The 24,477-nt window shown below is 50.1% G+C and overlaps 1 protein-coding gene across 4 annotated transcripts in view; it reads right to left on the reverse strand.

The window, feature by feature from the left end:
• Positions 1–24,477, reverse strand: part of plxna4 (plexin A4) — a 776,634-nt gene that overhangs the window by 82,451 nt on the left and 669,706 nt on the right. For all 4 annotated transcript variants that reach the window (XM_072471113.1, XM_072471112.1, XM_072471111.1 and 1 more), the window contains exon 22: positions 13,428–13,696. In XM_072471113.1, the coding sequence (XP_072327214.1) occupies positions 13,428–13,696 (269 nt within the window). The remainder of the gene's footprint in view (positions 1–13,427; positions 13,697–24,477) is intronic.

A 24,477-nucleotide genomic window follows, 5' to 3' on the forward strand; every position in this document is an offset into this window, starting at 1 on the left:
GATCGCAGGTGGGAGTGATGCCTACTGTGGTTGATAAGCCAGTGCAAAATCAGACAACTGAAGTGTTGAAGGACAAATATCCTGGGATTTTTCCGGATTGTGTAGTAACAAGGTCGCAAAGTCACAGGTTAAAACAAGAGGAGAAATCAGAGAGTGAAGATAAAGGTGAAGTGCAATTATCAGAAACGATTTTTGATCAGATGGTTGGAAAAGAACAGGTGGAGGATGAGGCGGATATTTTTAGTTCAGGAAAATTGGCAGAGTTAGAACAGAAAGATGTAGAGAACAGGAATGACCCTGGTAATTATAGGCCGGTTAGTCTTACTTCAGTGGTCGGTAAGTTAATGGAAAAGGTCCTGAAGGATAGGATTTATGACCATTTGGAAAGATGCAGCTTAATCCGGAATAGTCAACACGGATTCGTGAAGGGCAAGTCTTGCATTACAAATTTGATTGAATTCTTTGAGGAGGTAACTAAGTGTGTAGATGAAGGTAGAGCAGTTGATGTCGTATACATGGATTTTAGTAAGGCGTTTGATAAGGTTCCCCATGGTCGGCTCATGAAGAAAGTCAGGAGGTATGGGATAGAGAGAAATTTGGCCAATTGGATAAGTAACTGGCTATCACATAGAAGACAGAGAGTGGTGGTGGATGGAAAATTTTCAGGCTGGAGACCAGTTACCAGCGGTGTACCACAGGGATCAGTGCTGGGTCCTCTGCTATTTGTGATTTCTATCAATGACTTGGAGGAGGGGGCTGAAGGGTGGGACAGTAAATTTGCTGATGACACCAAGATTGGTGGAGTAGTGGATGAGATGGAGGGCTGTTATAGGCTGCAAAGAGACATTGATAGGATGCAGAGCTGGGCCGAAAAATGGCAGATGGAGTTTAACCCTGATAAGTGCGAGGTAATTCATTTTGGTAGGAAAAATTTGAATACGGATTACAGGGTCAGCGGCAGGGTTCTGAGGAATGTGGAGGAACAGAGAGATCTTGGGGTTCATGTCCATAGATCTCTGAAGGTTGACACTCAAGTGGACAGAGCCGTGAAGAAGGCCTAAATTGTTTTAGCGTTTATTAACTAGGGCTTGAGTTTAAGAGCCGTGGGGTTATGCTGCAACTGTCGCGAGTTACAAGTTAGCTAGGAAGGACCTAAAGAGAGAGCTAAGAAGAGCCAGGAGGGGACATGAGAAGTCTTTGGCAGGTAGGATCAAGGATAACACTGAAGCTTTCTATAGATATGTCAGGAATAAACAAATGACTAGGGTAAGAGTAGGGCCAGTCACGGACAGTAGTGGGAAGTTGTACTTGGAGTCCGAGGAGATAGGAGAGGTGCTAAATGAATATTTTTCGTCAGCATTCACACAGGAAAAAGACAATGTTGTCGAGGAGAATACTGAGATTCAGGCTACTAGACTAGAAGGGCTTGAGGTTCATAAGAAGGAGGTGTTAGCAATTCTGGAAAGTATGAAAATCGATAAGTCCCCTGGGCCGGATGGGATGTATCCTAGGATTCTCTGGGAAGCTAGGGAGGAGATTGCTGAGCCTTTGGCTTTGATCTTTAAGTCATCTTTGTCTACAGGAATAGTGCCAGAAGACTGGAGGATAGCAAATGTTGTCCCCTTGTTCAAGAAGGGGAGTTGAGACAACCCCGGTAACTATAGACCAGTTAGCCTTACTTCTGTTGTTTGCAAAATCTTGGAAGGTTTATAAGAGATAGGATGTATAATCATCTGGAAAGGAATAATTTGATTAGAGATAGTCAACACGGTTTTGTGAAGGGTAGGTCGTGCCTCACAAACCTTATTGAGTTCTTTTGAGAAGGTGACCAAACAGGTGGATGAGGGTAAAGCAGTTGATGTGGTGTATATTGATTTCAGTAAATGTTTGATAAGGTTCCACACGGTAGGCTACTGCAGAAAATACGGAGGCATGGGATTCAGGGTGATTTAGCAGTTTGGATCAGAAATTGGCTAGCTGGAAGAAGACAAAGGGTGGTGGTTGATGGCAAATGTTCAGACTGGAGTCCAGTTACTAGTGGTGTACCACAAGGACCTGTTTTGGGGCCACTGCTTTGTCATTTGGATAGGCACATGGAGCACAACAGAATGACAGGGAGTGGGATAGCTTGATCTTGGTTTCGGACAAAGCTCGGCACAACATCGAGGGCCGAAGGGCCTATTCTGTGCTGTACTGTTCTATGTTCTAAATAAAACGGATGTATCAGAAAGCATATACGGAAGAGGAATCTGAGTGGATACCAGAGTGTTATTACCATAAAAGTGATATCTTGATGAGAAAATGGAGACCGTTACATATGCAGGCGGATGGAAAATGGGCAGAAGTTCAAGTAGTATTGCCGGTAGAGTATAGAAAGGAGGTGTTGCGAGTTGCATATGAGGTACCAGTGGGAGGTCATTTGGGAATAAGGAAAACTCAAGCTAAAATCCAGAAACATGTTTATTGGCCTGGACTGCATAACGATGTAGTTAGATTTTGTCAATCATGTCACACATATCAAGTGATAGGGAAACCTCAAGCAGTGATAAAACCAGCACCCTTAATACCCATTCCAGCATTTGATTAACCTTTTACAAGGGTCCTAATTGATTGCCTAGGACCGCTTCCTAAAACAAAAAGTGGGAATCAATATCTTTTGACGATAATGGATGTGTCTACTAGGTTTCCAGAGGCCATTCCAGTACGTAATATTACAGCTAAAAAGATTGTGGAGGAGTTACTTCAATTCTTTTGGACTACCCACAGAAATACAATCGGATCAAGGATCAAATTTTACCTCAAGGTTATTCAAAGAAGTTATGGATAGCTTAGAAATAAAACAATTTAAATCAGCTGTGTACCATCCAGAATCGCAGGGAGTGTTAGAAAGGTGGCATCAGACATTAAAGACAATGTTGAGGGCTTATTGGGAAAATTATCCAGAGGATTGGGAGAAAGGAATTCCATTCGTACTGTTTGCAATTAGGGATGAACCTAATGAGTCAACCAAATTTAGTCCTTTTGAACTAATTATTGGTCATGAGGTAAGAGGACCACTTAAATTGATGAAGGAAAAATTGGTGAGTGAGAAATCAGAAATTACATTATTGGATTACGTGTCAAATTTTAAGGAACGATTAAATAGAGCAGGTGAATTGGCTAGACAACATTTAAAGGTTGTACAAAACGTGATGAAACGGGCAGCGGACAAAAAATCCAAAGTTCGCAGTTTTGCCAGTGGAGATAAAGTTTTATTATTGTTACCAGTGGTAGGTGAACCTTTAAAAGCAAGGTTTTGTGGACCTTATCAGATTGAAAGGAAATTAAGTGAGGTGGATTATGTGGTAAAAACACCAGATCGAAGGAAGTCTCACCGAGTGTGTCATGTGAATATGCTTAAAAGGTACTTTGAGAGGGAAGGAGAGAAAAAGGAGGAGGTTTTAATGATTCTAACTCAAAGTGACGAACCAAATCCAGATGACTGCGAATTTCACATACCTCAAATTAAATTGGAAAACAAGGATGCTCTTAAAAATTGGGATAAATTGTTGAGTTACGGATAATGTCCGTTGATAAACGGACTGACCTGAAAGAGTTATTGATATCACATGGGCATATTTGTGGAGATAAATTGCGAAGTACTAAAATAGCTATACATGATGTAGATGAGGGAAATGCTGTTCCAATCAAACAACCAGGAGCTGGTTTAGCACACTGGGCTAAATCGCTGGCTTTTAAAGCAGACCAAGGCAGGCCAGCAGCACGGTCAATTCCCATACCAGCCTCCCCGACCAGGCGCCAGAATGTGGCGACTAGGGGCTTTTCACAGTAACTTCATTGAAGCCTACTTGTGACAATAAGCGATTTTCATTTCATTTCATTTCACAACATCCATACAGACTTAACCCTTCAAAATTGGCACAGGTTAACCAAGAGATTGAGAGTATGCTTAAAAATGGCATAATTGAAGTGGGTTGCAGCCAATGGAGCTCACCCATAGTGATGGGACCTAAACCAGACAGTACCCAACGGTTGTGTGTGGACTATAGAAAGGTTAATGCAGTTACAAGAACGGACTCTTATCCTATCCCACGTTTGGAAGTGGGACAATCAGCTTTTATTTCCAAACTGGATTTACTTAAAGGTTACTGGCAGGTACCTTTATCCGAAAGGGCAAAGGAGGTTTCAGCTTTTGTGACTCCAGATGGTATATACCAATTCAAAGTTATGCCATTTGGCATGAAAAACGCCCCAGCCACATTTCAATGGTTAACTAACAAAGTTGTTTCAGGATTACCCAATTTTGCGGTGTACATCGACGATCTGGTAATTTTCAGCCAGACATGGAAAGAACATTTAAAACATCTGATGGAGTTATTCGATCGACTTCAGGAGGCAGGTTTGGTGATAAACCTAGCCAAAAGTGAATTTGGAAAAGCCCAAGTCACTTTCCTTGGCCGTACAATCGGACAGGGTCGAATGGTCACACGGGATGTGAAACCGACAGTTATTGAGGAGTTTCCGATACCCTCAAGACAAATGGAAATAATGCGATTTCTTGGCATGAGTGGATTTGATCGAACATTTGTGCAAGAGTTTTGTAGCGTGATTGCTCCACTGATGGACTTGCTGAAGAAACGTTTAAAGTTTCAGTGGACAGCAGACTTTCAACAGGCATTTGACTGCCTGAAAGCTGTGATAACCAATGCTCCTGTGTTGGAGAATTACAAGGGACTCTGTGATCAGATTGAACTAAAGTATCTGACTTTAAAGAGACATCCCAGGGCGTAGAGGAATGGACGGATCGTGCAGAGACCTCCTTGTTCAAAGAGACTGTCAATCGAGACGGATTTCAGTTGGAGGAAGAACAACAAAAAATGGACTATATTATTGTACCTGTTTGCGTGTGTTGTTTTTTATTAAACAAAAAAGTATATTTACTGTGTGCATTTCTTAAAGGATAGTGAAAAGGTGAAAAATGAAACCACCTTGAAGTTGATGGTTTATTTTTTTTTCTTGAGGGGAAGGGTCATGTGAGAGTCCCTTTAAGAAATGGGTGTTTATAAATGGGTGTGTATATAAATATCTGTAGTGAGAGTACCTTTATGAAATGGGTGTTTATTACTGCAGTGATGTCAGAGAGTGGGTTGAGCTGGGCTGTCTGTCAGCTTTTTACTTTCGTTTTTGAGCAGACTGCAGGGTGTGTTTTAGTTTCGGTGTCAGAGCTGGATAGCTGCAGTCACAGCCAGAAGGGGTATGAATCTCTCTCTGTAATCTAAAGACTGTAAATCGATCCTGGTGATTTAAAACTAATAACAGTAGTGACTTTAACCTGATGTGCTTCTGTTAGAAGGTGTTTCTTAAGTCTTCTGGATGTTAAAAGGAAAGCTTCAAGAATTACTTAGTGTTGTAGTCTTTGGGGGTTGTATTTGAATTGATGGTTGCTAAGATGTTCACTATATGTTCACATAGAATAAACATTGTTTTGCTTTAAAAAATACTTTTCCATTTCTGCTGTACCACACCTGTAGACTGGGCCGTGTGCTCCCCATACCACAATCTAGTAAAAGTTGTGGGTCAGGTGAACTCCATGATACACTTTGGGGTTCTCTAAATCCTGGCCCATAACACTCTTGGCATGGGACATTAAACCCAGGACCCAACTGCCCTCTCAGGTGTACATTAGAGATCCTTCGGCACAAATCCGAAGAGGAGCAGGGGAGTTGTTCCTGGTGCGCTGGCCAATATTCATCCCTCAATTAACGTTGCAAAAAGGAGATGATGTGGCCATTCCCGCCCAGATGCTTGTGGCAGCTTGCTGTGCGCGGGCTGCCGGGTTTCCTACATCAGAACAGTGACTACACTTCAAAGGTACCCCAGTGGCTGAAAAGCACTTTGGAATGTCCAGTGGCCGGGTAAGGCGCTATATAAATGCAAATCTGTCTTGCCGTGTGAATTGAGCAGCCTCCAGTGATGGTGGGACGAAAGATAAATTTGGAGATGACTTTAATTGACAGAATTGGATGAAGATCGCTGGAAATCTGGTGCTTGATGAGTGATAAATCTGTTCTTGCCATCATTGCCAATGTATCAGATAGCCAGAATTGGAACCGAGCGAAACTTTTATTTAAAGGGACATTACGTACTGTGCACGCTCCTTTTCTTTTTTTTTTAAATTTAGAATACCCAATTCATTTTTTCCAATTAAGGGGCACTTTAGCGAGGCCAATTCACCCACCCTGCACCTCTTTGGGTTGTGGGAGCGAAACCCACGCAAACACGGGGAGAATATGCAAATTCCACAAGAACAGTGACCCCGGGCCGGGATCGAACCTGGGACCTCAGTGCCGTGAGGCAGCAGTGCTAACCGCTGCGTCACCGTGCTGCCCTATATTGTGCACTTTCAATGCAGCAAACGCAGTCTCAGTCTGCACTGGAGCACAGGCGAATGTCCAGTTAATACCCACCACCTCAGGACCATCAAATATCCAATTAACATGTAATTAACAGCCTACGTCTATCGTTGAGTTGTCCAACCTTGCAAAGAAGATGAGTAGCAGTGGCACCAGAAGGTAATGTAAATGCTGGATTATTCTCATCAGGGACACTGTGCATGGGTGACAATTATGACTGGGGGAGATAGATCAGGAGTGGCAGGTTATCCACACAGACTCGGCGGTGACAGAATTTAACTTAAACTGGATGGGAGATGATGGTCATACAAAAATCATCAAGTCATCACTCACAAATTGTGAGCTATTGGAACTGAAGTTGTGTGTGCTGCTGATGATCGGCGTGTTGGAGGTGTTGCTTTTCATTAATACTGATCCTTCTATCACCAAGACAGTCTATCCTTCTCATATATATCAGCTTCTATTTTGCTTCGCTCAGTGATATCTCTCGCTGCTGTGTCAGAGGTGCAAGGTTTAATCTTCGCACCAGGATTTCAAATGCACAGGCTGGGCTTGCGCTCGAGTGCAGAGGGAGCTCGGCACTGTCCGAGGTGCCAACTTTCAGGTGAGCCTCGAAATTGAGGCCCTTCCCTGTTCACCTGCGGGTTGAAATTTCACGGAAATAAATTTGAGCAAAAGCAGGTAATCCTCCCAGTCTCCTCCCCAAATTTATCACAGGATTCTTGCAGTGCAGACAGAGCCCATTTGGCCCATTGCGTCTGCACCAGTTCGCTAAATGAGCTTGACCGATGCCATCAAGTCAATGAGGTGAACTGGCTATTCAATCCAGTGTTGTTTACAGGATTGACTGGTTCCTCCACACACCCTCAGAACAAACATTCCCCCCCCCCCCACACACCCTCAGAACAAACATTCCCCCCCCCCCCCACACACCCTCAGAACAAACATTACCCCCCCCCCCCACACACCCTCAGAACAAACATTACCCCACACACACACCCTCAGAACAAACATTACCCCACACACACACCCTCAGAACAAACATTACCCCACACACCCTCAGAACAAACATTACCCCCCCCACACACCCTCAGAACAAACATTACCCCCCCCCCACACACCCTCAGAACAAACATTACCCCCCCACACACCCTCAGAACAAACATTACCCCACACACCCTCAGAACAAACATTACCCCACACACCCTCAGGACAAACATTACCCACACACCCACAGAACAAACATTACCCCACACACCCTCAGAACAAACATTACCCCCCCACACACCCTCAGAACAAACATTACCCCACACACCCCCAGAACAAACATTACACCCCACACACCCTCAGAACAAACATTACCCCACACACCCTCAGAACAAACATTACCCCCCCCCCACACACCCTCAGAACAAACATTACCCCACACACCCTCAGGACAAACATTACCCCACACATCCTCAGAACAAACATTACCCCACACACCCTCAGAACAAACATTACCGCACACACCCTCAGAACAAACATTACCCCACACACCCTCAGAACAAACATTACACCCCCACACACCCTCAGATCAAACATTACCCCACACACCCTCAGAACAAACATTACCCCACACACCCTCAGAACAAACATTACCCCCCCACACACCCTCAGAACAAACATTACCCCACACATCCTCAGAACAGACATTACCCCACACACCCTCAGAACAAACATTACCCCCCCCTCACACCCTCAGAACATTACCCCACACATCCTCAGAACAAACATTACCCCCCCACACACCCTCAGAACAAACATTACCCCACACATCCTCAGAACAGACATTACCCCACACACCCTCAGAACAAACATTACCCCCCCACACACCCTCAGAACAAACATTACCCCCCCACACACCCTCAGAACAAACATTACCCCCCCACACACCCTCAGAACAAACATTACCCCACACACCCTCAGAACAAACATCACCCCACACACCCTCAGAACAAACATTACCCCCCCCCCCCACACACCCTCAGGTCAAACATTGCCCCACACACCCTCAGAACAAACATTGCCCCTCACACCCTCAGAACAAATATATAACCCCCCCACACACCCTCAGAACAAACATTGCCCCACACCGCACACACACCCTCAGAACAAATGTTACCCCCCACACCCACAGAACAAACATTACCCCATACACCTTCAGAACAAACATTACCCCATACACCCTCAGAACAAACATTACCCCACACACACGCTCAGAACAAACATTACCCCCCACACGCGATCAGAACAAACATTGCCCCCCCACACACCCTCAAAACATTACCCCACACACCCTCAGAACAACCATTACCCCCCACACACGATCAGAACAAACATTACCCCCCACACACGCTCAGAACAAACATTACCCCCACACACGCTCAGAACAAACATTGTCCCCCCCCACACACCCTCAGAACAAACATTCCCCCCCCCCACCCTCAGAACAAACATTACCCCCCACGCAGGCTCAGAACAAACATTGCCCCACACACCCTCAGAACAAATATATAACCCCCCCACACACCCTCAGAACAAACATTGCCCCACACCACACACACCCTCAGAACAAATGTTCCCCCCCCCCACACACCCTCAGAACAAACATTGCCCCCCCCCCCACACCCTCAGAACATTACCCACACACCCTCAGGTCAAACATTGCCCCACACACCCTCGGAACAAACATTGCCCCACACACCCTCAGAACAAATATATAACCCCCCCACACACCCTCAGAACAAACATTGCCCCACACACACACCCTCAGAACAAATGTTACCCCCCACACCCACAGAACAACATTACCCCATACACCTTCAGAACAAACATTACCCCATACACCCTCAGAACAAACATTACCCCCCACACACGCTCAGAACAAACATTACCCCCCACACGCGATCAGAACAAACATTGCCCCCCCACACACCCTCAAAACATTACCCCACACACCCTCAGAACAATCATTACCCCATACACCCTCAGAACAAACATTACCCCCCACACACGCTCAGAACAAACATTACCCCCACACACGCTCAGAACAAACATTGCCCCCCCCACACACCCTCAGAACAAACATTCCCCCCCCCCACACCCTCAGAACAAACATTACCCCCCACGCAGGCTCAGAACAAACATGACCCCACACACCCTCAGAACAAACATTACCCCCCACACACGCTCAGAACAAACATTACCCCCCACACGCGATCAGAACAAACATTGCCCCCCCACACACCCTCAAAACATTACCCCACACACCCTCAGAACAATCATTACCGCACACACCCTCAGAACAAACATTACCCCCACACACGCTCAGAACAAACATTGCCCCCCCCCACACACCCTCAGAACAAACATTCCCCCCCCCCCACACCCTCAGAACAAACATTGCCCCCCCACACACCCTCAAAACATTACCCCACACACCCTCAGAACAATCATTACCGCACACACCCTCAGAACAAACATTACCCCCCACACACGCTCAGAACAAACATTACCCCCACACACGCTCAGAACAAACATTGCCCCCCCCCACACACCCTCAGAACAAACATTCCCCCCCCCCCCCACACCCTCAGAACAAACATTACCCCCCACGCAGGCTCAGAACAAACATGACCCCACACACCCTCAGAACAAACATTACCCCCCCCCCCCACACACACATTCTCTGAACAAACATTGCCCCCCCATACACCCTCAGAACAAACATTACCCCCCCCCCCCCACACCCTCAGAACAAACATTATCCCCCTCACACACCCTCAGAACAAATGTTTCTGAACTGGAGGAAAAGGTAGTTGATTGAAGTGGTTTGGGATGTGTCTCAGCAGTATGGTAGACAATAGTATATCAGTATAAGTTTGTCCTTTCCTTGTTGGTGTGTTTAGCTAGTTTGGAGGGCTGGTGAATCTTAACTATTATTATTATGATAAGAGACTCAGCTGTCAATCGGGCTTCCTGAACATGCAGGTAAGCTGCTGGCTGGTGGCCAGAGAGAGCAGCCAGCAGAAGGGACCCTGGGTGAATTTTCCTCTCTCTCAATCCTGCATCAATCTTCAGCCGAGTGGAAATTGAGCCTCACTTCAACAAGGCAACTTCCCTAACAAATGGTGAGGGAACTGATTGTGAAGCTAATTCAGTTTGGGAGACAGCAGCTTCCCCAGCTTGTACCAGATGGTTCAATATGCAGTGATAGTGCGACTCTGACTCTCGTTGAAGTGGCAAGTGTACGGTGAGACTCAGTGTTACTGCACAGACTGTTGTGAGACAGAGGGAGGGGGAGTTGGTAAAATCCATCCTGTCAACAATTTTAGCACAACAACAGTCAACATGGCGAGATTACACTGAAATCTGTGCTATGTTTCCAAAAATTGACAGGAGGAAACCTACCCCTTTCCTCCAGCCATCCTCTATCTGCTAGTTCCTGGGAGAACACTTTTCAACCCACTTGACTGTGCGTCGATGTGTCTGGCTATCAGGAATTCCAGCTCGATTGGACCCCGGTTGGCTATTCAGACCAGAAGGCCGCCTCTTTGGTATTCTGGGCAGAACCATCAGGAGGTTAAGGCAGCAACAGCGATTGCAATGCTCTGTCAGAGTTTTCATCTGCTTCACTGCTACCCAGCAGGGATGATGTGGCGATGCCGGCGTTGGACTGGGGTGGGCACAGTAAGAAGTCTTACAACACCAGGTTAAAGTCCAACAGGTTTGTTTCAAGTCACAAGCTTTCGGAGCATAGCTCCTTCATCAACCTGAGGAAGGAGCTGCGCTCCAAAAGCTAGTGATTCGAAACAAACCTGTTGGACTTTAACCTGGTGTTGTAAGACTTCTTACTGTGCTCACCCAGCAGGGACTTCGGGGAGTTGGGGGAGGGGACTGTCCATTTCAATGAAACATGCAAATCTGACCTCCAATACACCCCGAGCTTTCCGCGTTGATTCAAAGCACAGTTCACATCTCCAGAGGAACAATGAAAATTGGGCATTAGAGAAAAAAAACCTTCCCCCATGGTGAGCGATCTCCAACTGATGCTCCATAGAGAAACGCTTGTATAGATGAATTCCCTCTCCGTCTGTTATTGAGGAAGCAGAACCCAGACCCACTGCCATTCTGAGCAAGCTTTCAGAATATAAAAGTTAAACAAGGAGCCTCGATTTATTATTTCACTACATCGCTCTTGAAAGAGCTATGGTGTGGCATCAGAGACACTGACCTGAGAATGATCCGACCAGCGACAAATCACCAGCCCCTGGGAGCGCACGCAGCCACGAGTCAGAATCTAGAGAAGTATGTGTTCACAGACATGCCCACTGGTCACATCTCTGCTTCCCGTCGATCATGAATCTGACGAGGTCTTGCTCTTGTGAACAGTCTCGAGACCCAAGCGGGAAGCCAGACTCACTGCTCAGCACTTCCTCTGACTTCCTGCTCTCTAGACACCAGCCCGTCTGCAGCTGTCCGAGGGGGACAGTGAGCACATCGCAGCACTGATGAAGAGACCCCCTCCGCCACATGATCGGACACGCACAGCCACCAGCTCAGACACTGGCACTGCACGTACCCTGGGCGCTGTGTAGAGTTGGGAGGAAGGCCGGTTTAGCTCAGTTGGCTGGACAGCTGGTTCCTGATGCAGAGCGAGGCCAGCATCGCGGGTTCAATCCCCGTACCGGCTGAGGTTATTCATGAAGGCCCCACCTTCTCAACCTTGCCCCTCACCTGAGGTGTGGTGATCCGCAGGTTAAACCACCACCAATCAGCTCCCTCTCCTCAAAGGGGAAAGCGGCCTATGATCATCTGGGACTATGGCGACTATACTTTTAGTTTACTTTCGAGTTGGGATCAGCACATGGTGAATCGGCAGACACAAGTGGGCTGCAGCCAGGTCAGAAAGGGTTTGTTTGCCAGCTCACCGGAGAGCATGGTGGCAGACAGGTTTTTGCCACAGAGAACTCAAATGAGGACCTCAATGCAAAGGAGACGGATCACCGCAGACGGAGATGGCGGTGATCCAGGCAACTTCCTGTCTCTGTCATGGAGCACGGGGGAGTCCGGCTCTAGGTTGACAGTGGTCATTGTGTAGAGATTACCCTCTCCTCAGCCTGTGCTCCATATCTGCTCCGGCACCGTTCCTTGGGCACCTTCTCTGCTTCCCTCCTTACCTGCACAGCCTTTCCCCCCCACAAAAATGACCTTACCTGCAATTTGGGTGCCTGGCCCTCGAAGTAGCTCGAGTGCAGGGCCAATCTTGCAGGGTAACAATCGCTGATCCCAAAGAGATGCAGAAATTGGTGGCCTGGACTTGGGCGCTGCAAATCAGGCTTCCTGGCATCGCCTCGGCTGGTTGGGACTTTGTGACCTCAGGATTGTCCTTCACAGGCTTCCAACACATGCCGGGGTCACCGGTATGGGCGCCCTTCTCAAGAAACTGCGCTACGCAGGCCGGCAGCGGAGTGCGGCGAGCAAAATTGTGCACGGCCTCCATAGCGCAGGTGAATTTCATGCCTCATATGTTTGTTGCTGTTGATTCTTTAGTGCAACTCTGCCTCATATGACAGGAAGGGGAGACACTTTTTCCAAGGAGACAACAGGTGTTACTGACAGGAAAGCAAGGCACCTGCTCAAGAAAGTGCAAGCGCTACCTGAAGATTTGTACTTGAAGGAGTCCAAGTACATCAGCTCCATTTGCCTGCCTTTTCTCCGTTGCTCTCTCTAATTGTCTCTTGAAGCAATATAAACAGTCTTGTCACGTCAAAATGTTCTGCTTGCCTTCCCTTTTAACTCACCCGGTGTCCCCTGGTGTTTGAACGCTTCACCTTCGCCAACAATGGGTCATTCCTAATGAGAGACTGTTTTTCTTACTGAGGCCTGATCAGTTGCATTTGTGATTATTCCAACGATAACTCGAGGACCTGTCTAAAAACGGAGCTGGTCATCCAATCTGCAATGTCTTACCTCCTCAGCAGAAGTTTGGGGTGGTTCTTGCTCTCCAGGTTCCTGTCAATGAGGTCAGCGAGCAGCTGCTTCAAGACATCAGTGGCATACTCCAGCTTCGTCTGAAGGACAGTCATGATTAGTGAAGCCACATTCCCTCGGTCCCTCATGGAGAAACTCCGTTGGGACTCGAGTGTCCGGATGAAGGTCAATAAGAAGATTTTGTTGTTGATAAGCTGTCCAAACAGCGTCAAGCCCCTCTCCACCCGCTCTTGCCTGTAGCCGGGGACCTTGCAGGGAAAAAAAAGATCAAATCAACAATCTCTCAAAGTAGAGGCCATGACGACCTTCCCGTCTTGTTTACCCTCACCTCTTTCCCCCACCACGACTAACCCAATAGCCTGATGTCAGCAGATGGGCCATTGCTTCAAACAGTACATACATTAGATCAGGTTTGTCCAACCCACGGCCAGCAGGCCGGATTGTAGCCCCCGAAGCCCATTCAATGAGGCCCATAGCGCCACCGTTTAAAATATCAGGAAGACGGGCAAGTGAAATTGATGATCATGGGGCGGGATTCTCCCAGCCCCGGGCCGGAGAATCCCCGCGAACGGACCATGCCGCCCCGACGCCGGCACGCGATTCTCCGCAGTGCGTTTGAGAGAGAGGATCTGTGGGGCCTGGGCTGCTGGCCCAGGTCGGCTGGGGAGAGAGGCTGCAGTCCCCGGCAGGGGGTAAGCGGGTGTGTGAGATTGAGGGAGCCAGTGTGTGAAAGAGACAGAGTGAGTCACAGTGTGGGGAGTGATTCAGTATGTGTGTGAGGAGGAGCGAGGGATTGAGTGTGTGTGTGTGAGAGAGAGAGCAGAGAGAATGATCGAGTGTGAGTGATTGAGGGAAGGAAAGAGGAGTTTGTATGTATGTGTGAATGAGGGAGAAAATGAGTGTGTGAGGGAGTGAGTGAGAGGGAAGGAGTGCGTGAGAGAGGGAATGTGTGAGAGAGAGGGAATGTGTGAGAGACAGGGAGTGTGTGTGAGAGAGGGAGTGTGTGTGAGAGAGGGAGTGTGCGTGTGAGAGAGGGAGTGTGCGTGTGAGAGAGGGAGTGTGCGTGTGAGAGAGGGAGTGTGCGTGTGAGAGAGGGAGTGCGTGTGAGAGAGGGAGTGTGCGTGTGAGAGAGGGAGTGCGTGTGAGAGAGGGAATGTGTGAGAGAGAGGGAATGTGTGAGAGAGAGGGAATGTGTGAGAGAGAGGGAATGTGTGAGAGAGAGGGAATGTGTGAGAGAGAGGGAGTGTGTGTGAGAGAGGGGGCATAAGTCAGAGAGGGTGTGTGTGTGAGAGAGGGAGTGTGTGTGTGAGAGAGGGAGTGTGTGTGTGAGAGAGGGAGTGTGTGTGTGAGAGAGGGAGTGTGTGTGTGAGAGAGGGAATGTGTGAGAGAGAGGTAATGTGTGTGAGAGAGGGGGCATAAGTCAGAGAGGGGGGGTGTGTGAGAGAGGGAGTGTGTGTGAGAGAGGGAGTGTGTGTGAGAGAGGGAGTGTGTGTGAGAGAGGGAGTGTGTGTGAGAGAGGGAGTGTGTGTGAGAGAGGGAGTGTGTGTGTGAGAGAGGGAGTGTGTGTGTGAGAGAGGGAGTGTGTGTGTGAGAGAGGGAGTGTGTGTGTGAGAGAGGGAGTGTGTGTGTGAGAGAGGGGGTGTGTGTGAGAGAGGGAGTGTGTGTGAGAGAGGGAGTGTGTGTGAGAGAGGGAGTGTGTGTGAGAGAGGGAGTGTGTGTGAGAGAGGGAGTGTGTGTGAGAGAGGGAGTGTGTGTGTGAGAGAGGGAGTGTGTGTGTGAGAGAGGGAGTGTGTGTGTGAGAGAGGGAGTGTGTGTGTGAGAGAGGGAGTGTGTGTGTGAGAGAGGGAGTGTGTGTGTGAGAGAGGGAGTGTGTGTGTGAGAGAGGGAGTGTGTGTGTGAGAGAGGGAGTGTGTGTGTGAGAGAGGGAGTGTGTGTGTGAGAGAGGGAGTGTGTGTGTGAGAGAGGGAGTGTGTGTGAGAGAGGGAGTGTGTGTGTGAGAGAGGGAGTGTGTGTGTGAGAGAGGGAGTGTGTGTGTGAGAGAGGGAGTGTGTGTGTGAGAGAAGGGGGGTGTGAGAGAGGGAGTGTGTGTGAGAGAGGGGGGGGGTGAGAGAGGGAATGCGTGTGAGAGAGGGTGTGTGTATGAGAGAGGGAGTGCGTGTGAGAGCAGAGAGAATGATCGAGTGTGAGTGATTGAGGGAAGGAAAGAGGAGTTTGTATGTATGTGTGAGTGAGGGAGAAAATGAGTGTGTGAGGGAGTGAGTGAGAGGGAAGGAATGCGTGAGAGAGGGAGTGTGTGTGAGAGAGGGAGTGTGTGTGAGAGAGGGAGTGTGTGTGAGAGAGGGAGTGTGTGTGAGAGAGGGAGTGTGTGTGAGAGAGGGAGTGTGTGTGTGAGAGAGGGAGTGTGTGTGTGAGAGAGGGAGTGTGTGTGTGAGAGAGGGAGTGTGTGTGTGAGAGAGGGAGTGTGTGTGAGAGAGAGGGAGTGTGTGTGTGAGAGAGGGAGTGTGTGTGTGAGAGAGGGAGTGTGTGTGTGAGAGAAGGGGGGTGTGAGAGAGGGAGTGTGTGTGAGAGAGGGGGGGGTGAGAGAGGGAATGCGTGTGAGAGAGGGTGTGTGTATGAGAGAGGAGTGCGTGTGAGAGCAGAGAGAATGATCGAGTGTGATTGATTGAGAGAAGGAAAGAGGAGTTTGTATGTATGTGTGAGTGAGGGAGAAAATGAGTGTGTGAGGGAGTGAGTGAGAGGGAAGGAATGCGTGAGAGAGGGAGTGTGTGAGAGAGAGGGAGTGTGTGTGAGAGAGGGAGTGTGTGTGAGAGAGGGAGTGTGTGTGTGAGAGAGGGAGTGTGTGTGTGAGAGAGGGAGTGTGTGTGTGAGAGAGGGAATGTGTGTGTGAGAGAGGGAATGTGTGTGAGAGAGAGGGAGTGTGTGAGAGAGAGGGAGTGTGTGAGAGAGAGGGAGTGTGTGTGTGTGAGAGAGGGGGTGTAAGTCAGAGAGGGAGTGTGTGTGAGAGAGGGAGTGTATGTGAGAGAGGGAGTGTGTGTGAGAGAGGGAGTGTGTGTGAGAGAGGGAGTGTGTGTGAGAGAGGGAGTGTGTGTGAGAGAGGGAGTGTGTGAGAGAGAGGGGGTGTAAGTCAGAGAGGGAGTGTGTGTGAGAGAGGGAGTGTGTGTGAGAGAGGGAGTGTGTGTGAGAGAGGGAGTGTGTGTGAGAGAGGGAGTGTGTGTGAGAGAGGGAGTGTGTGTGAGAGAGGGAGTGTGTGTGAGAGAGGGAGTGTGTGTGAGAGAGGGAGTGTGTGTGAGAGAGGGAGTGTGTGTGAGAGAGGGAGTGTGTGTGAGAGAGGGAGTGTGTGTGAGAGAGGGAGTGTGTGTGAGAGAGGGAGTGTGTGAGAGAGAGGGAGTGTGTGAGAGAGAGGGAGTGTGTGTGTGAGAGAGGGAGTGTGTGTGTGAGAGAAGGGGGGTGTGAGAGAGGGAGTGTGTGTGAGAGAGGGGGGGGTGAGAGAGGGAATGCGTGTGAGAGAGGGTGTGTGTATGAGAGAGGAGTGCGTGTGAGAGCAGAGAGAATGATCGAGTGTGAGTGATTGAGGGAAGGAAAGAGGAGTTTGTATGTATGTGTGAGTGAGGGAGAAAATGAGTGTGTGAGGGAGTGAGTGAGAGGGAAGGAATGCGTGAGAGAGGGAGTGTGTGTGAGAGAGGGAGTGTGTGTGAGAGAGGGAGTGTGTGTGAGAGAGGGAGTGTGTGTGTGAGAGAGGGAGTGTGTGTGTGAGAGAGGGAGTGTGTGTGTGAGAGAGGGAATGTGTGAGAGAGGGAGTGTGTGTGAGAGAGGGAGTGTGTGAGAGAGAGGGAGTGTGTGAGAGAGAGGGAGTGTGTGAGAGAGAGGGAGTGTGTGAGAGAGAGGGAGTGTGTGTGTGTGAGAGAGGGGGTGTAAGTCAGAGAGGGAGTGTGTGTGAGAGAGGGAGTGTGTGTGAGAGAGGGAGTGTGTGTGAGAGAGGGAGTGTGTGAGAGAGAGGGGGTGTAAGTCAGAGAGGGAGTGTGTGTGAGAGAGGGAGTGTGTGTGAGAGAGGGAGTGTGTGTGAGAGAGGGAGTGTGTGTGAGAGAGGGAGTGTGTGTGAGAGAGGGAGTGTGTGTGAGAGAGGGAGTGTGTGTGAGAGAGGGAGTGTGTGTGAGAGAGGGAGTGTGTGTGAGAGAGGGAGTGTGTGTGAGAGAGGGAGTGTGTGTGAGAGAGGGAGTGTGTGTGAGAGAGGGAGTGTGTGTGAGAGAGGGAGTGTGTGAGAGAGAGGGAGTGTGTGTGTGTGAGAGAGGGGGTGTAAGTCAGAGAGGGAGTGTGTGTGAGAGAGGGAGTGTGTGTGAGAGAGGGAGTGTGTGTGAGAGAGGGAGTGTGTGTGAGAGAGGGAGTGTGTGTGAGAGAGGGAGTGTGTGTGAGAGAGGGAGTGTGTGTGAGAGAGGGAGTGTGTGTGAGAGAGGGAGTGTGTGTGAGAGAGGGAGTGTGTGTGAGAGAGGGAGTGTGTGTGAGAGAGGGAGTGTGTGTGAGAGAGGGAGTGTGTGTGAGAGAGGGAGTGTGTGAGAGAGAGGGAGTGTGTGTGTGAGAGAGGGTGTGTGTGTGAGAGAGGGAGTGTGTGTGTGAGAGAGGGAGTGTGTGTGTGAGAGGGAGTGTGTGTGAGAGGGAGTGTGTGTGAGAGAGGGAGCGTGTGTGAGAGAGGGAGCGTGTGTGAGAGAGGGAGCGTGTGTGAGAGAGGGAGCGTGTGTGTGAGAGAGGGAGCGTGTGTGTGAGAGAGGGAGCGTGTGTGTGAGAGAGGGAGCGTGTGTGTGAGAGAGGGAGCGTGTGTGTGAGAGAGGGAGCGTGTGTGTGAGAGAGGGAGCGTGTGTGTGAGAGAGGGAGCGTGTGTGTGAGAGAGGGAGCGTGTGTGTGAGAGAGGGAGCGTGTGTGTGAGAGAGGGAGCGTGTGTGTGAGAGAGGGAGCGTGTGTGTGAGAGAGGGAGCGTGTGTGTGAGAGAGGGAGCGTGTGTGTGAGAGAGGGAGTGTGTGTGAGAGAGGGAGTGTGTGTGAGAGAGGGAGTGTGTGTGAGAGAGGGAGTGTGTGTGAGAGAGGGAGTGTGTGTGAGAGAGGGAGTGTGTGTGAGAGAGGGAGTGTGTGTGAGAGAGGGAGTGTGTGTGAGAGAGGGAGTGTGTGTGAGAGAGGGAGTGTGTGTGAGAGAGGGAGTGTGTGTGAGAGAGGGAGTGTGTGAGAGAGAGGGAGTGTGTGTGTGTGAGAGAGGGGGTGTAAGTCAGAGAGGGAGTGTGTGTGAGAGAGGGAGTGTGTGTGAGAGAGGGAGTGTGTGTGAGAGAGGGAGTGTGTGTGAGAGAGGGAGTGTGTGTGAGAGAGGGAGTGTGTGTGAGAGAGGGAGTGTGTGTGAGAGAGGGAGTGTGTGTGAGAGAGGGAGTGTGTGTGAGAGAGGGAGTGTGTGTGAGAGAGGGAGTGTGTGTGAGAGAGGGAGTGTGTGTGAGAGAGGGAGTGTGTGTGAGAGAGGGAGTGTGTGTGAGAGAGGGAGTGTGTGTGAGAGAGGGAGTGTGTGTGAGAGAGGGAGTGTGTGTGAGAGAGGGAGTGTGTGTGAGAGAGGGAGTGTGTGTGAGAGAGGGAGTGTGTGTGTGAGAGGGAGTGTGTGTGAGAGAGGGAGTGTGTGTGAGAGAGGGAGTGTGTGTGAGAGAGGGAGTGTGTGTGAGAGAGGGAGTGTGTGAGAGAGAGGGAGTGTGTGTGTGAGAGAGGGTGTGTGTGTGAGAGAGGGAGTGTGTGTGTGAGAGAGGGAGTGTGTGTGTGAGAGGGAGTGTGTGTGAGAGGGAGTGTGTGTGAGAGAGGGAGCGTGTGTGAGAGAGGGAGCGTGTGTGAGAGAGGGAGCGTGTGTGAGAGAGGGAGCGTGTGTGTGAGAGAGGGAGCGTGTGTGTGAGAGAGGGAGCGTGTGTGTGAGAGAGGGAGCGTGTGTGTGAGAGAGGGAGCGTGTGTGTGAGAGAGGGAGCGTGTGTGTGAGAGAGGGAGCGTGTGTGTGAGAGAGGGAGCGTGTGTGTGAGAGAGGGAGCGTGTGTGTGAGAGAGGGAGCGTGTGTGTGAGAGAGGGAGCGTGTGTGTGAGAGAGGGAGCGTGTGTGTGAGAGAGGGAGCGTGTGTGTGAGAGAGGGAGCGTGTGTGTGAGAGAGGGAGCGTGTGTGTGAGAGAGGGAGCGTGTGTGTGAGAGAGGGAGCGTGTGTGTGAGAGAGGGAGCGTGTGTGTGAGAGAGGGAGCGTGTGTGTGAGAGAGGGAGCGTGTGTGAGAGAGAGGGAGCGTGTGTGAGAGAGAGGGAGCGTGTGTGAGAGAGAGGGAGTGTGTGAGAGAGAGGGAGTGTGTGAGAGAGAGGGAGTGTGTGTGTGTGAGAGAGGGGGTGTAAGTCAGAGAGGGAGTGTGTGTGAGAGAGGGAGTGTGTGTGAGAGAGGGAGTGTGTGTGAGAGAGGGAGTGTGTGTGAGAGAGGGAGTGTGTGAGAGAGAGGGGGTGTAAGTCAGAGAGGGAGTGTGTGTGAGAGAGGGAGTGTGTGTGAGAGAGGGAGTGTGTGTGAGAGAGGGAGTGTGTGTGAGAGAGGGAGTGTGTGTGAGAGAGGGAGTGTGTGTGAGAGAGGGAGTGTGTGTGAGAGAGGGAGTGTGTGTGAGAGAGGGAGTGTGTGTGAGAGAGGGAGTGTGTGTGAGAGAGGGAGTGTGTGTGAGAGAGGGAGTGTGTGAGAGAGAGGGAGTGTGTGTGTGTGAGAGAGGGGGTGTAAGTCAGAGAGGGAGTGTGTGTGAGAGAGGGAGTGTGTGTGAGAGAGGGAGTGTGTGTGAGAGAGGGAGTGTGTGTGTGTGTGAGAGAGGGAGCGTGTGTGTGAGAGAGGGAGCGTGTGTGTGAGAGAGGGAGCGTGTGTGTGAGAGAGGGAGCGTGTGTGAGAGAGAGGGAGCGTGTGTGAGAGAGAGGGAGCGTGTGTGAGAGAGAGGGAGCGTGTGTGAGAGAGAGGGAGCGTGTGAGAGAGAGGGGGTGTAAGTCAGAGAGGGAGTGTGTGTGAGAGAGGGAGTGTGTGTGAGAGAGGGAGTGTGTGTGAGAGAGGGAGTGTGTGTGAGAGAGGGAGTGTGTGTGAGAGAGGGAGTGTGTGTGAGAGAGGGAGTGTGTGTGAGAGAGGGAGTGTGTGTGAGAGAGGGAGTGTGTGTGAGAGAGGGAGTGTGTGTGAGAGAGGGAGTGTGTGTGAGAGAGGGAGTGTGTGTGAGAGAGGGAGTGTGTGTGAGAGAGGGAGTGTGTGAGAGAGAGGGGGTGTAAGTCAGAGAGGGAGTGTGTGTGAGAGAGGGAGTGTGTGTGAGAGAGGGAGTGTGTGTGAGAGAGGGAGTGTGTGTGAGAGAGGGAGTGTGTGTGAGAGAGGGAGTGTGTGTGAGAGAGGGAGTGTGTGTGAGAGAGGGAGTGTGTGTGAGAGAGGGAGTGTGTGTGAGAGAGGGAGTGTGTGTGAGAGAGGGAGTGTGTGTGAGAGAGGGAGTGTGTGTGAGAGAGGGAGTGTGTGTGAGAGAGGGAGTGTGTGTGAGAGAGGGAGTGTGTGAGAGAGAGGGAGTGTGTGTGTGTGAGAGAGGGGGTGTAAGTCAGAGAGGGAGTGTGTGTGAGAGAGGGAGTGTGTGTGAGAGAGGGAGTGTGTGTGAGAGAGGGAGTGTGTGTGAGAGAGGGAGTGTGTGTGAGAGAGGGAGTGTGTGTGAGAGAGGGAGTGTGTGTGAGAGAGGGAGTGTGTGTGAGAGAGGGAGTGTGTGTGAGAGAGGGAGTGTGTGTGAGAGAGGGAGTGTGTGTGAGAGAGGGAGTGTGTGAGAGAGAGGGAGTGTGTGTGTGAGAGAGGGTGTGTGTGTGAGAGAGGGAGTGTGTGTGTGAGAGAGGGAGTGTGTGTGTGAGAGGGAGTGTGTGTGAGAGGGAGCGTGTGTGAGAGAGGGAGCGTGTGTGAGAGAGGGAGCGTGTGTGAGAGAGGGAGCGTGTGTGAGAGAGGGAGCGTGTGTGAGAGAGGGAGCGTGTGTGTGAGAGAGGGAGCGTGTGTGTGAGAGAGGGAGCGTGTGTGTGAGAGAGGGAGCGTGTGTGTGAGAGAGGGAGCGTGTGTGTGAGAGAGGGAGCGTGTGTGTGAGAGAGGGAGCGTGTGTGTGAGAGAGGGAGCGTGTGTGTGAGAGAGGGAGCGTGTGTGTGAGAGAGGGAGCGTGTGTGTGAGAGAGGGAGCGTGTGTGTGAGAGAGGGAGCGTGTGTGTGAGAGAGGGAGCGTGTGTGTGAGAGAGGGAGCGTGTGTGTGAGAGAGGGAGCGTGTGTGTGAGAGAGGGAGCGTGTGTGTGAGAGAGGGAGCGTGTGTGTGAGAGAGGGAGCGTGTGTGTGAGAGAGGGAGCGTGTGTGTGAGAGAGGGAGCGTGTGTGTGAGAGAGGGAGCGTGTGTGTGAGAGAGGGAGCGTGTGTGTGAGAGAGGGAGCGTGTGTGTGAGAGAGGGAGCGTGTGTGAGAGAGAGGGAGCGTGTGTGAGAGAGAGGGAGCGTGTGTGAGAGAGAGGGAGCGTGTGTGTGAGAGAGGGAGCGTGTGTGTGAGAGAGGGAGCGTGTGTGTGAGAGAGGGAGCGTGTGTGAGAGAGAGGGAGCGTGTGTGAGAGAGAGGGAGCGTGTGTGAGAGAGAGGGAGCGTGTGTGAGAGAGAGGGAGCGTGTGTGAGAGAGAGGGAGCGTGTGTGAGAGAGAGGGAGCGTGTGTGAGAGAGAGGGAGCGTGTGTGAGAGAGGGAGTTTGTGTGAGAGAGAGGGAGTGTGTGTGTGAGAGAGGGGGTGTAAGTCAGAGAGGGAGTGTGTGTGAGAGAGGGAGTGTGTGTGAGAGAGGGAGTGTGTGTGAGAGAGGGAGTGTGTGTGAGAGAGGGAGTGTGTGTGTGAGAGAGGGAGTGTGTGTGTGTGTGAGAGGGAGTGTGTGTGTGTGTGAGAGGGAGTGTGTGTGTGTGAGAGAGGGAGTGTGTGTGTGTGAGAGAGGGAGTGTGTGTGTGTGTGAGAGAGGGAGTGTGTGTGTGTGAGAGAGGGAGTGTGTGTGTGTGAGAGAGGGTGTGTGTGTGTGTGTGTCTGACTTACGCCCAGTCTCAGGATTCGCAGTCACCCTCATCTCCACACACCAACACATACTCACTCCCAGTCTCACAGGGGGCGAGGGCAAGTCAGCATCCTCAGTTTGCTCATTTTTATTTGTGGGCCGGTTTAGTTCAGTGGGCTGGACAGCTGGTTTGTAATGCAGAACAGGGCCAGCAGCGTGAGTTCAATTCCCAAACAGGCGCTGAATTGTGGCGGCTAGGGGCTTTTCACAGTCCTTGTGACAATAAAAGATTATTATTATCATTAATAATAATTAATCTTTTTTTTAAATTTTCAGTTTATTGCTTTGATTGCTTTATTTTTGTTCAGCAAGTTGTTTCTTTCCATCAAAGTCCACCTTGTGTATCTGCTCATTGGCCCCTCCATTGAGAACAAAATGCACATGTGGCCCCCACGCAAAAAGGTTGGACTAACCCGTACTAGGTCGATATAAACCACGATAGATGCAATGCATGCAAAAGGTAGAACACGGAAACCAGTGTTAAAATCTGAGAAAAATAATTTACGAAATGAAAAGTATCGGCCTTGTTAAGTATCAGCAACTCTAAAGATTGAGAAAATGATCACTGTTTCATAATGAGTTGGTGTATAATAAAACAAGAAGTCGAAGTGACAGGAATGGATCATGAAGGTCCAACAATGACCCTTTTTACCACATCCCCTCAGTCTCTTCTACCTCTGAGAAATAGCTGACGGTTTCAAATACACCTTTACTAATCCCTGCTGTCCAATGGTTTCAGGAAGCACCCATTTTCAGATATCCATGGTGCAGTCAATGGGATTCTCAACACTGAGAACTCACGTTCTGACGCTCGACTGGGTTAGTGCCGCTCCAACAACACCCCAGAAGCTCGACACCATCCAGGATAAAGCAGCCCCGCTCGGCACCCCATCCACCACCTTCAACACTCACTCCCTCCACCAACGCCGAGAAGGACGAGGACAGCAGACACACGGGAACACCGCCACCTGTAAGTGCCCCACCAAGTGCAGAATGCTCCTGAAGTCCAGGATTACCGGAATGGTTCCCGGGATGAGGAATTTTAGCTACCCAGGTTAAGGTTGGGGAAGCTGGGCTTGTTCTCCTCGGAGAGAAGGTGATTTGATCGAGGTGTACAAGATTTCGACAGGTTTAGTTACAGTAGACAAAGAAAAGCTGTTCCCATTAGCAGAAGGACTGGGGGACACAGATTTAGGGTTTTGAAAAGAGGTATAGGGGTGAGGAAGAGTCTTATTATTCAGCGAGTGGTAATTAAGTGTAAAGGGCTCCTTACAAGGGTGGTGATAATAGAAACGATGAATGATTTCAAGAGGCACTTGAGGGAACTAAGCTTACTTAGGGTTAAGGGGGCAGAGCTGGGAAATGGAACTGACTAGTTGGCTCAACAGAAGGCTGGCATAGACTTGTTGGGCAGAATGGCCTCCTTGCATGTCATAATCTCTTTTGACTTGGAAACATATCGCTATTCTGTCACTGGGTCCAGATCCTGGAGCTTTCTGCTAACAGCACTACGGCAGTGTCGAGCTCACCACCACATTCTCAAGGGCAATTGGAGATGCAATTAGAGGGCAATTGTTCTTCATAACTGCAGGCCCAGCCAGCAACACCCACGTGCCGTGAATGAATAAGGAAAAATAGAGATTGACCCTGCAGTCCCCTGTACTCAATGAGTGACGTGCTGGTGCAGCGATGGGTAAACCAGGAGAAAAACTATTGGGGTCTGAAAAGGAATTGTCTTTACTTTCTTTGAAAGCTGATGGTTCAAAATGTTGGAGATGACAAAAGGTAATGCGGTAAAACTCTTGCGCTCGAGTTTATTATGAAGGACGCTTGTGATTTGTGGAGTAATGTTTGTATGTTTGTTTCAGTGACTTTTTCTGTTAACTTACATCACGGGCAGGATTGTACGTTCTCCCCAAGGTGGGCCCTGAGGGTGGATTGTAAAATTAAATGA

Source organism: Scyliorhinus torazame, chromosome 13, assembly GCF_047496885.1.
Source record: "Scyliorhinus torazame isolate Kashiwa2021f chromosome 13, sScyTor2.1, whole genome shotgun sequence".
NCBI lineage: Eukaryota > Metazoa > Chordata > Chondrichthyes > Carcharhiniformes > Scyliorhinidae > Scyliorhinus > Scyliorhinus torazame.